Consider the following 13876-nt stretch of genomic DNA (forward strand, 5'->3'; position numbering starts at 1 on the left):
ACGTTTAAAAGTTTAATTTGAATAAAAAACACTGCGATTACAGATCTGTCCCCAAAGGCAACTCGTAATAACAATAAGTGTGCTTCCAGAATGGTGACATAATTTGAGGTTCTGTCTTATTTATTAGAAACAATTTGTTATTCAGTGCAGAGGTAGCATTTTAATCCTCACAACACCAGAACATTTAACTGTAAAAAGAACAACAATATGAACAAAACCTAGTTTTTACTGTAGACAGTGTCCATGTCCTCAACAATAGTTGACATTAAATTTGTTGCCTTGTTTAAGAACAATGAATTGAAAATAAATGGCTTCTCAAGTTCTTATTCATTTAGCTCAAAATTTGTTCAACAAAAATGCTGTCTTGTAGGTATGTGGCATACCAATGTATTATATTTCCACTTGGAGTCTAAACATTTCAAAATATACTTACTGCTTCTAATTTTTATATATTGGAAATTTTATAAAGAAGTGGAGAAAGAAATACTTCTGTTATACTGAAATAATAAAAATGTCTGAGTTGTTTAAGAATACTTAACTATATATAATATATATATTATTATATATATCATATATATATATAAATACAGTATAGGAATTCCATAAAAGCTTTGCTAAGTATTAGACGGTACATGATGTGTGAAACATTTCTTTCTTTGCAAAACAAATCTAAACACTGAAAGAATAACAGTCACCTTTATATCTGACGCAATAAGGACTTTGAAGGGGGGCTAAAATGTATTACTAGAATATCGGACCTGGGAAGGCTCTTTATTACAGAAATGAAAAAAAGCAAAATCAGAAAGGGAACCAGAGGGGTGGGCAACAGTGATGCTCCCGCCTGCCATGCCGGAGTGATTCCCGGTGCATGCACATGCCAAAAGAAAAAAAAAAAAAAGAGAACCAGAGATGGTTAAGTGATTTGCCTGAAGTCACAGACCTAGTGGCAAGGCAACACTGATTAGAATGTAGAAATTCCCAGAAACTAAAAGGGATCTTTAGAGGGCAAGTTCATAATAACAGGGATATTATCAACAAACACTTCTTAGAAGTGAATCCAAATTCTTATCCTAAAAGGACAGGCATGCTACCCGTTAAGTACTAATTAAAATATATTACTATAACACAATGATTAATTATAATAATGAGAACTGAAATGAAAGTTAAGTATTTACTTAAAGTATATGTAAACAGAATGCATTGTAGGAGACTAGTTATAAATTCTTAGACTGTATCTAGTCCTTCAAAATTCTTTATATTTAGCTGCTAGCTGGTTTTAATTAATTGATATTTGTTCTTGATGTGTGTTAATGATTTGCAAATCTGGTTCCTCATGATTTTGATAACAGAAAAATATCTTTTTTCTTATATAACCTTTTTATTGTATAATATAACATATATACAAAGCAAAGAAATAAAAAAGCAATACTTTCCAAAGTACTCTTCAACAAGTAGTTACAAGACAGATTCAGAATTTGTCATGGGCTGCCATATGATCCTCCCAGATTTTTCCTTCCAGGTGCTCCAGAATATAGGAGGCTAGAAGGCATATTTTTTTAACATCACAATCAATTTTTTTCGTGAAAATAACATATATACAAAAAGGCAATAAATTTCAAAGCACAGCATCACAATTAGCTGTAGAACAATTTCAGAGTTAGATATGGGTTACAATTCTACAATTTTAGGTTTTTACTTCTAGCTGCTCTAAAATACTGGAGACTAAAAGAGATATTAATTTAATGATCCAGTGATCATATTCATTTATTAAATCCTATCTTCACTGTATAACTCTACCATAACCTTTGATCCTTCTGTGTGTTCTGGAAAGGCTAGGTTCTCTAGGAGAAAAATAATCTTAATGGGGAAAAAACTATGTAAATGGAAAACTTGCTATTGTCATGTCAGTTACATGCTTTATAAATACTAGGAGTTTAATTTTCCATTCCTAAAAGACTAAAGAAAATGTTACATATGTACTTCTTAAAATGTCTGATTTAAAGAAAAAAAGTCATAGTTTAAAAATATCAAATTTTAGGGCGGCCCACAGTGGCTCAGCAGGCAGAGTTCTCGCCTGCCATGCCCGGAGACCCGGGTTCAATTCCAGGTGCCTGCTCAGGCAAAAAAAAAAAAAAAAAAAAAAAAAAAAAATTAAAAATATCAAATTTTATAAATTATAACAAAGTGTTTAGATACTTTTATTTTTCCTCAGTAAACATGTCAAATTTAACACTTCAAGCTTTTATTTTTTCATTTTATTTTTAAGAAATCAATTAGAAAACCCTTCATTTTTATTTTTAAATTCATATTTTAATAATTAAAGGGCACATATATCAATGATTATATCTACCAGACTAACAGTCCAGAGTTGATTTCAAGATTCTCTCACCAGGCAGGAACAAGCTGGAACTCAAAATCTGGCTTCTGCATCCAGGCTACTGTTCTAGACTAGTTTTCTTTTAAACTATTTGAGATAACTTTCCCTCATCTGTTACCTGACTCCAGAAATATCTCTACTACAAATTGCATAAAGTCCCTCTCACATCTTTTTGAAAAGAATGAAGTGTACACATAAAAACAAAAGCCTTTTAACAAGTGGCCCCAAGTTCATAACTTTGGTAGTGTTTTGGGTCTCTGCTGTTTTTTTTTTTTCTTTTTCTTTTTTTTGCCTGGGTAGGCACCGGAAACGATCTCTGCTGTATTTTGAGATAACGTTTGCATTTTGCTTAAGGCACTGAGCTGAAGGCAGGAATCACAAGAATGAAGAGCACAGCCTTTGCCAAGAAAAATTTCAATCCCTTTTCCTCTCTTTATTTCTCTCCTTTTCTATTTTTCTTTCTGAATTACAATCTCCCTCTATCTATTGAGTCTCTCGATGTGAAGGAAGGATCTTATACAATGACATAAAAACATGATCTTTATGTTTTGGGGCTCACAATCTCCCTCTAATTTAAAGAGCTAAAATAAATGTACAAATATCAAATATAAGGCAGAATATGATAAAAATCATAGATGAGAGAAAATGTTATAAAGGTATATAGAAGGAATCAAAATACAGTGATAACATCTTAAAGTGAAATAAATTTATTTTGAAACTTAAAAGCCTAAGTAGTCTCTGTGAACAGTTTTTACACCTGCATGAAATAGTCTCCACAATATTAGGAGGTATGAAGGGAAACCACAATTTTCCTTTTTAAAGTTGACACAATGTTTGCCATGGAAAATTCTTAGGAAACTGTGGTTTTCACACAACTCCAGCCACTTCCATTTTAAATAAATTAAATACAAAAGGGAAAACACTTTATCTTTTAATGGAAAAATTTTATTTGGCATGAGTATTGAGAACACAAAAGTATTCAGTGTTCAATTTTGAAAAGAATTTGAGACTATACCTGTGAATGTAAACAACAGGCTAAAAGTAAAAAAGATCTCTTCGCATATAATGCTTAATTCCTTTGAAATGCTGCCTACAAATAAATCCACGCCAAATCAACTGGCCAAGGTAGAATGCTAGTTGTACTGCTTTTAATATTAATTGGACTTAATTTCAATTCTAGGTTTTATCTAAAGCTATCAATCAGCACAAATATTTGTATTCATTGAAAACATTTCAGCTGAACCAGAATTCTGGGAAACTGAGGACAGTGATACGTAGGAGGTGATAAAACATTTTCAAGTTTCAAGTACATCAACTCAACTGAGATTTTTTAAGTTAAATGCTGAATACAGATAAATGGAATATTAGCCACAAGACAGAAAAACTGTAGTACAAAACTATACTGCTGGGCGGACCACGGTGGCTCAGTGGGAGAGTTCTCACCCGTCTTGCCAGAGACCCGGGTTCGATTCCCGGTACCTGCCCATGCAAAAAAAAAAAAAGAAAAAAACTACACTGCCCTTTACTTTATCTGATTGTTTCTAAGGTAGAAGAAGTAAAGAAAACCAAACCAAATCAAAGCAAAACAAAAATAAGACTGAAAACTGGGCATATATTATTAACACAGTTTCATGTGGAAATTAATAAGGTTAATGGCAAAGTTAATATGTATGTACAGCTATATGAAATGTTATATGCAACCATTACTATGGAGCATGACAAGCACAAATGAAACAGAGAACAAATGTTATGTCTTCTGCTTGCTTCATTTAAATGTTAACAGAAATTTTAATCATTCAAGCTAAACATTTCTGGATCAACTAAAGAAAGCAGTAGCTTTTGGTAGGAGTATGTGTAGTTACTATTACTTCCTTTCTGCTTTTGTAAGGAAGGAGGACACCATAACTGCTATATGTTCCCTAAATCATCAGGTCTGCTCTTAGGAAATGTGTTGTTTATCTTTAATTAAAACACCTTAAATTCCAATTACACCTTCCATTGGCTCTTATTTCCAAAAGAAGACCAATCTTTAAGTGTGCTACTCCCAAAATACAGACCGATGTTTAGGTCAACTGAGGAAGACCAACCATACAATAACAAAGTAGAATAAAACAATATAATCATAATTATAATACCAGAAAATTATGATGAACTCCATGTACCTGTAATAAATTCTGGGCAAGCAGAGGCCAAGATGAATCACACTCTAATAAGAAAAGCAGTTACAAAAACCTGCCCTTTTAATACTGCAAAGCCACTGGGAGTCAATAATATGATAGAAAGAAAAGTATGCAGGAAATAATCAAAAGGGTAGAATATAACATACATATTGCCATATTCTATACAATTATCACTATTTTATTCAACATGTCATTCATTTTGTCTGAGATAGACTAGACACAAATTTAAAACTAATAGTGCTAAAATTTTTTCTTTATTATGAATGAATCCTATGGAATATTTACTGTAAAATCATGCTAGTATAAAATAAAGATGGTGTAAAATCATTCTCATGACTTTGGTGTTTTTCTGAAGATAATGATAACAACAAATACCCCTCTTCCTCTCAAACAAAGAACACATCTTCATATTCTGGCCTCCTTACAATATATTTTAACATGTCCAATATCAATTAATTGTAAAGAAGTGAGTCCTTGTCTACAAAAATGTAGAAGAATCAGAGCATGTTAAGGCTAGAACAGACCTTAAAAACATCCAGTCCAACCACATCATTGATGCCTGAATTCCTCCTGAAACAGATATTCTCAGCTTTTGAGATTCTAATATTTAACACTCTCTCAAATCCCTGGGAAGACAATTAATATTTACTGCCATGAACTACTGAGATATGAGTTATCTGGTAATTACCTTCTAGGTGTGTTAGAAAAGAAGAGTAAGAACTATGCAGTTGTCTCCAAGTATTCTTTCATAATGCATGTTTCTAAATCTAAATATTCCCTCCTACAAGTTAAACATATTTAGGACATTCAATAAAAGCCGACAGTAAGAAATTAGTTTATATAGTTAAATATATTAACCTCTGAGTTTTATTTTCCTGTTTTGTTTAATTGGGAATATAATTTCCTCCCACCAAAACCCCTCCACTAGAGTTGAAAAGAGTGAAAAGTTAAATGTGACTATACCTAGATTTTAGATGTTTTGTTTGTTTCATCTGTTCTTTGCTTTGTTTCTTCATCCTCTTTTCTGTATTCTATTGGGTTAACTGAGAATCTGTTGCCTGATTCCTTTTTATCTCCTCTATTTACTTACCATGTACACACTTCTGAATATCATGGGCCAAAGAGGATATCTCAAGGGAAATTAAAAACGTTTTAAACTTAAAGAAAATGAAAATACAACATATCCAAGTTTATGGGACACAGTTAAAATAGTTCTTGGGGGGAATTCTATGGTATTATATGTTTCTATTAGAAAAGAAGAAAGGTTTTGAATTAGTAATATAGGCTCCCACACTAAGAAGTTAGAAAAACAGCAAATTAAATACAAAGTAAGAAGATAGAAATAATAACAAATTAGAGCAAAATTCAATGAAAGCGAGAAGAGAAAAGCAATAGGAACAATCAATGAATCCTAAAACTGTTCTAAAGTAGAGTCATCTCACACAGAATGAAAAGAGTGGATGGACCTATGTGGGACATGACTCCCAGGGGTCTAAGTCTCCCTGGCAATGTGGACATGACTCCCAGGGATGAGCCTGACCTTGGTATCGTGTGATTAAGAATGACTTCTTGATCAAAAGGGGGTCAAGAAATCAAAGAAAACAACATTTTAGCAGCTAAGAGATTTCAAATAGAGTTGAGGTCATTCTTATGCATTATATAGATAGATAGATATTCCCTTTTAGTTTCTAGTGTATTAGAATAGCTAGAAGGAAATACCTGAAACCGTTGAACTACATGTAATCCAGTAGATGGATTATTGATGATGACTGTATAACTATATAGCTTTTATTGTGTGAATATGTGACTGAAAAAACCTTGTAACAGATATTCCCTTTATCCACTATATGAGCATATGAGTAATAAAATAAAGATAAAAAGTTAATAAGTAAATAGATAATGGGGGTGTCACTGATTCTATTCTTTGGATGGAATATATAGTAGGTGAATATATATATACCTCAATACAACTGCATTTAAAAAATTCGAAAAAAAAAGAGTGATGGAAATGAAAAGGGGTAAACAGTGAAAAATAAATAAATAAAAAGGAGTGGTAAAGCAAATGATCTGAGTGAAAGTCCTGACTTTGTCATTTAATAGTGCTATATAGCCTTAGACATCTCATCTAAATCTTTCTGACCTTCAGTTTCCTAATTTGTAAAAAAGGGGTAAAAATAATCTTTCACAGCGTGAATGCAAGAATTAAATGAGATATTCATAAAAATGTTTGCAAAGAATAATAAAGATTCTTTGTTCTAACTAGTAAGATTAATGGGCTAATTGTTATCTGACACATTAAAATGCATATTAAATTTAACATACTTTCAAGAAACTCTGAGGTGTGATACTGCAGAGAAGAAAACCATAAAAATATTTTTCAGTAGAAATTTTAGAGCTCAAGTGGGGAAAAATCATAATACAATCATAGTAAATGGCTTTTTGATAAGTTTTCTCTTCAAGGAGAAAGGTGACAAGAAAAAAATAAGCAATAAATAAGGAACTTTTCATAAGACAAATAAATGAATTGCAGATATACCATTTTGCAGATTTTTTCAAAGTCAATATCATCACCAAGAGCAGATTTAGTTACTACATCAGGTTTCAATTCCTGTGAAAGAACAAAACAAAATACTTTTAGTTGTAAATCCAACTAATTATTTTGAGTTAAATCCTTTTCCATGCATTGTTTTCAAAAACTTAATACAATCCTAATTTTTAGAACAATAAACTCAAGTAACTCCTATCACAGTAAGAATTATCATACTATCAAAAAAGGCATAGCAAAATGACTTTAAGACCTAATACTCTTAAGACAATAATACTCAGATTTCTTGGAGGTCATAAAATTCAAGTGTGCCATAAAATCTCTAGAATTAATAAATACATATTGAAATGGAAATAAGATTAAAATAATTTAAAATGTTAATTTAAAACTCCTTAAAGATAACTTGTGATTATTCTGACATTTCAATCTGTCAATTTACAGAAAATGAAGAGATTCATAGACAAGTTCTTAATTTTAATTGCTTAAAAATAACTAAGCCACAAAATACTTATTCGGTTATGCAAGGAATTAACTGAGACTTATTTTGGAAAATTAAGAAACCCAGAAAAGTAGAAAAGTACTGGTTATGTTTATATGACAGCTTTAGGTGGTTTACACACTTCTAAACATTTCTTTTAAAATTTAAGTTTGATATGCATTCCACTTCATGAGAAATGATTTAAGATCATTCAAAAATAAAAATTCTCTATTTTAATAGTTATTTTAAAGTACATGAAAAATACAACATTAATGTGTTTCTTATACAGTACTGTTCAGAAAGAAAAATATCAGATACTTGAATTTAAAACAACACCAAAAGATGTATATACCACATTTTGTTAATCCATTTGTCTGTTGATGGACACTTGGTTTGTTTACATCTTTGGCGATTATGAATATTGTTGCTATGAACAGTGACTGGTGTGCAAACGTCTATTTGTGTCATTGCTTTCAGCTCTTCTGGGTATATACCAAGTAGTGCTATTGCTGGGTCATAGGGAAACTTGATATTTAGTTCTCTAAGGAACTGCCCAACAGTATGCCACAGTGACTGCACCATTATACATTCCTACCAGCAGTGCATGAGTATCCCAATTTCTCAACATCATCTTCGATATTTATAGTTTCCTGTTTGTTTAATAGCAGCCATTCTTATAGGCGTGAGGTGGTATCTCATTGTAGTCTTGATCTGCATTTCCCTTATAGCCAATGAAAATGAGTATCTCTTCATATGCTTTTGACCATCTGTATTTCCTCTTCAGAAAAATGCCTATTCCTATCTTCAGCCCATTTTATAATTGGGTTGCTTATTCTTTTATTGTTGAGTTGTATGATTTCTTTGTCCAGGATATCAAATTTTGGTCCGATATGTGATCTCCAAATATTTTCTCTCATTGAGTTAGCTGTCTCTTCATCTTTCTGACAAAGCCTTTTGAGGTGCAGAAGCATTTGATTTTGAGGAGCTCCCATTTATCTACTTTTTCTTTTGTTGCTTTCTTGTGCTTTGGGTGCAAAGTTTAGGAAGCTACCTCCTATTATTAGGTCTTAAAGATGTTTCCTTACATTTTCTTCTAGAAGCTTTAGGGTGCTACTTCTTATATTAGGTGTTCGATCCAGCTGTACAGGGTGTAAGGTAGGAGTTCTCCTTCATTCTTTTGACTATTGATATTCAATTCTTCTAAACCCAGTCACTGAAAAGACTATTTTGTGCCAGTTCAGAGGATTTGGGTGGCTTGTCAAAAATCAGCTGACCATAGATTTGGTGGTCTATTTCTGTACTCTTGATTTGATTCCATTGGTCAGTTCCTCTATCTTGGTGCCAGTACCATGCTGTTTTGACCACTGTGGTTTTATAATAGGTTTTAAAGTCAGGGAGTGTTAATCCTTTCACTTTATTCTTCTTTTTTTAGGATACTTTTAACTATTTGGGGTCTCTTTCCCTTCCAAATGAATTAGACTAGCTTTTCCAAGTCTTCAAAGTAGGTTGTTGGAATTTTGATTGGTACTGTGTTGAATCTGTAGATCAATTTGGGTAGAATTGACATCTTAACTATATTTAACCTTCACATCCATGAGCAGGGAATGTCTTTCAACCTAATTAGATTAGATGTTATTTGATTTCTTTTAGCAATGTTATGCAGTTTTCTGTGTACAAAGTCCTTTACATCCCCATAAGTTCATTCCCATATACTTGATTCTTTTAGTTGCTATTTGAAATGGAATTTTATCCTTAAATGAATCCTCAGTTCGTCCATTTCTTGTAGATAGAAACATTACTGATTTTTTTCAATTTTTGAAACATTTTTATTGTAAAATGTAACATATTTACAAAGCAAAAGAGCAATGATCTTTTAATCACATAGTTGTATATTCATCATCATGATCATTTCTTAGAACATCTGCATCAATTCAGAAGAAGAAAACAGAAAAAAATTCATACATACCGTATCCCTTACCCCTCCCTTTCACTGATCCCTAGCATTTCAATCTACTAAATTTATTTTAACATTTGTTCCCCCTATTATTTATTTATTTTTAATCCATATGTTTTACTCATCTGTCCATAAGGTAGATAAAAGAAGCATCAGACACAAGGTTTTCACAATCACGCAGTCACACTGGGCAAGCTATATCATTATACAATCATCTTCAAGAAACATGGCTACTGGAACACAGCTCTACATTTTCAGGCACTTCCCTCCAGCACAATACTACCTAACTGCAATACAATAATGTTAGAACACTGAGTGAAGCTGAATGTGAGAATGATAGAGGAAGGAGGCCTGGGGACACAAGTGAAATCAAAAGAAAAGATAAGCGACAAAAAATGATTTTTTGCACATTAATTTTATATCCTGCCACCTTGCTGAATTTGTTTATTAGCTCAAGCAACTTTGCTACTGATTACTCAGGATTTTCCTAGTATCATGTCATCTGCAAATAATGGAAATTTTACGTCTTCCTTTACAATTTAGATGCCTTTTATTTCTTTGCCCTGCCTGATTGCTCTAGCTAGAACTTCTAGCACAATGTTGAGTAAAAATGGTGACAGTGGGCATCCATGTCTCATTCCTGATCTTAGGTGTTCTAGTTTGCTAGCTGCCGGAATGCAACACACCAGAGACGGATTGGCTTTTAATAAAAGGGGATTTATTTTGTTGGTTCTTCAGAGGAAAGGCAGCTAACTTTCCACTGAGGCTCTTTTCTTACGTGGAAGGCACAGGATGGTCTCTGCTGGTCTTCTCTCCAGGCCCCTGGGTTCCAACAACTTTCCCCGGGGTGACTTCTCCAAAGGCCTGGGCTGAGCTGCTTGTGCTGAGATGAGGAATGCTGAGCTGCTTAGCAGTGTTACGTTGCAATCTCTCATTTAAGCACCAGCCAATTAAGTCAAACCAGTCACTCACTGCAGCAGACACGCCTCCTAGCCGACTGCAGATGTTAATTGGCAACAGATGAGGTTCACGTACCGTTGGCTTATGTCCGCAGCAACAAGATTAGGTATGCTCACCTGGCCAAGTTGACAACTGAATCTAACTAACACATTAGGGGAAAACTTTCAGTCTCTCTCCATTGAGCATGATGCTGCCTATCAGTTTTTCATATATACCCTTTATCATACCGAGCAAGTTTTACCTCTGATTTCTGTCTTTTGAAGCGTTTTATCAGAAAAGGATGTTGAATTTTGTCGAATGCTTTTTCAGCATCAATTAAGATGATCATGTGATTTTTTTGTTTCGATTTTTTAATGTGCTGTATTTAACTGATTTTCTTGTGTTGAACCCTCCTTGCATTCCTGGTAAAAACCCACTTGGTCGTGGTGTATAATTCTTTTAATGTGTTCTTGGATTTGATTGACTAATATTTTGCTGAGAATTTTTGAATCTATGTTCATTAGCGAGATTGGTGTAGTCTTTCTTTCTCATAGCATCTTTACCCGGTTTTGGTATTAAAATGATATTAGCTTCATAAAATGAGTTAAGTAGAGTTCCTTTCGCCTCAATTTTTTTTAAAAGTTTGAGCAGGACTGGTGTTAGTTCTTTCTGAAATATTTGATAAAATTCCCCTGTGAGGCCATCTGGCCCTGGGATTTTCTTTGTAGGAAGATTTTGATGAGTCATTGCATCTCTTTATTTGTGATTGGTTTGTTGAGATCTTCTATTTCTTCCTGAGTCAGTGTAGGCTGTTTGTGTGTTTCTAGGAATTTGTCCATTTCATCTAAGTTGTCTAGTTTGTTAGCATATAGTTGGTCCACAGCATCCTGTTGTGATTTCTTTTATTTCTTCAGGGTCTCTGGTAACACACTCCTTCTCATTTCTGATTCTATTTGCATCCTCTCTCTTTGTTTGTTAGTCTTGCTAGTGGCCCATCAATTTTATTGATTTTCTCAAAGAACGAACTTTTGGTTTTACTGATTCTTTCTACTATTCTTTTGTTCTCCCATTCATTTATCTCTGCTTTAATCTTTGTTATTTCTTCTTCTTCTATTTGCTTTGGTGTTAGTTTGTTGTTCTTTCTCAAGTTCCTCCAGGTGAGTCCTCAATTTTTGCTGTTTCTTGTTTTTTAATATAGGCATTTAGGGCAACAGACTTCCCTTTCAGCACAACCTTTGCAGCATCCCATAACTTCTGATAAGTTGTATTCTCATTTTCATTCGTCTCAAGATAGCTACTGATTTCTCAAGCAATTCCTTCTTTAACCCACTGGTTTTTTAGAGTGTGTTATTTAATCTCCACATATTTGTGAATGTTCTTGCTTTTTGATGGTTATTGAGATCTAGCTTCATTCCACTGCGATCAGAAAAATTGCCTTGAATAATTTCAATGTTCTTAAATTTATAAAAACCTGTTTTGTGCCCCAGCATATGATCTATCCTGGAGAATGTTCCATAGGCACTACAGAAGGATGTATATCCTTGTGTTTTGGGGTGCAATGACCTGTATATGTCTGTTAGGTCTAATTCATTTATCTAGTTGTTTAATTTCTCTGTTTCCTTGTTGATTTTCTGTCTGGCTGTGCTTGTGAACATGTGTGCACACTGGTCACAGAGGATGTAGCTGTGAGGGTACACATATCTGGGGGGGTATAACCCTGGTATGTGCTGGTCCAGGGTGTGGGGCCCTTTATGTGCATGTGCAGAGCTATGGTAGTGGGTTGGCTGGGGTGACCTGGCTGCGCAGGTCAGTGCTTTCCCAGAGCTGGTATGTGTGACTGAGGGTCGTGCCCAAGTGCGGGTTTAGGAGTGCCATAATTTGATGGTCTCAAAGCTGAAGGATGTGACTGGAAGCCGAGTGCATGCACGGGTCTAGGAATGTTGTAAACTGATGCACAGAGCACAGGGGGTGTGGGATGAGGCTATGCGACACTATGGGCAGCAGGCAGATGTAGCCTGGGTATGGAGGTAAGCACACACAGCCTTTATGCCCTGGTGACAGTTTGCAGGGAGCAGGGAAGGGAGGTAGTGCTTGAAAGGGGTACAGGAGAGATGGGTTGGGCTGCACTTGGGGTGAAGGTGTGGGGCAGGTATATGCACTTGGGGTTGGTAGGGTGAGGGTGCTTGGAGCGTGGGGAGTGGGGCCGAGTGACACAGCTCAGGTGTGTGGGGTGAGTTGTGGGTTGCAGGGCTGCACTGATAAGAGTAGCGCATTCAAGGAATGTGCCTTGGCTTACTACCTAGTCCCCGTCTCCCCATCCATGCACTCCTATGGGTGCCGGGCTTTCGTGTTAGGCTCCCATTCTCTGCTTCTCAGTTTTTCAGCTTTTGTAACCAGGGCCGTATGTGGTGCAGAAGATAATCCCAGGTCAACTGCACTCTTGAACTGCCATCTCAGTAGTCCTCCCTTTCCTTCTCTAACTTTTCCTTGGAGCAGGGCTGAGCCTGATCTGCCCTATTCTGCCATCTTTGCAGAACTCTACCAGAAATTTCTAAAAGAAATCTAGGAGGAACTAAATAAGTGGATATACATATCATGTTCATGGATTCGAAGGTTAAATATAGTTAAAATGTCAATTCTACCCAAATTGATTTTTAGACTCAATGCAATACTAATTAAAAGCCAAACAACTTACTTTGCAGAAACAGAAAAACCAATTATCAAATTTGTTTGGAAGGGTAGCGTGCTCTAATAGCTAAAACTATCTTGAGAAAAAAAACTGAAGTGGGAGATCTCACACTATTTTAAACATATTACAAAGCTACAGTGGTCAAAACAGCATGATACTGGTTAATGTACTGACTAATGGAATCAAATTGAGTGTTCAGAGTGGACACTCTGATGTATGGACAAGTGATCTTTGATAAGGTGTGAAATCGACTCAACTAGGAGAGAGTACTCTGTTCAACAAATGGTGCTTGGAGATCTGGATATCCACACCCAAAAGAATGAAAGAAGAAACCTCTTCACACCATATACAATAATTAATTAAAAATGGATCAAAACATCCAAATGGATCAAAGATCTAAATATTACAGCTAAGATTATAAAACATTTAGAAGAAAACGTAGGCATTATCTTAACAATCTTTTGTTAGGAGGTAGTTTCCTAGACCTTATACCCAAAGCTCAAGCAATGAAAGAAAAAAATAGATAAATGAATCTCCTCGAAATTAAACAATTTTGTGCATCAAACGACTTGGTCAGGAAAGTGAAAAGAAAGCCTACGGAATGGGAGACAGTATTTGGAAACGACAAGGGTTTAATATCCAGAATATATAAAGAGATCCAACTCAACAACAACAAAAAGACAAGTAACCCAATTAAAAATGGGCAAAATTGGG

The 13876-nt window shown here is 34.5% G+C and overlaps 1 protein-coding gene across 3 annotated transcripts in view; it reads right to left on the reverse strand.

Annotated features, from left to right (window-relative positions):
* The window catches only part of SRFBP1 (serum response factor binding protein 1), a 71304-nt gene that overhangs the window by 19017 nt on the left and 38411 nt on the right, over positions 1-13876 (reverse strand). For 2 of the 3 annotated variants that reach the window (XM_077138839.1, XM_077138837.1), the window contains one exon: positions 7094-7165. The exons of the other annotated variant lie outside the window; for it this stretch is intronic. In XM_077138839.1, coding sequence (XP_076994954.1) covers positions 7094-7165 — 72 coding nt within the window. The remainder of the gene's footprint in view (positions 1-7093; positions 7166-13876) is intronic. 3 annotated transcript variants of the gene reach the window in all.

This window comes from Tamandua tetradactyla, chromosome 21, assembly GCF_023851605.1.
Source record: "Tamandua tetradactyla isolate mTamTet1 chromosome 21, mTamTet1.pri, whole genome shotgun sequence".
Taxonomy (NCBI): Eukaryota; Metazoa; Chordata; class Mammalia; order Pilosa; family Myrmecophagidae; genus Tamandua; species Tamandua tetradactyla.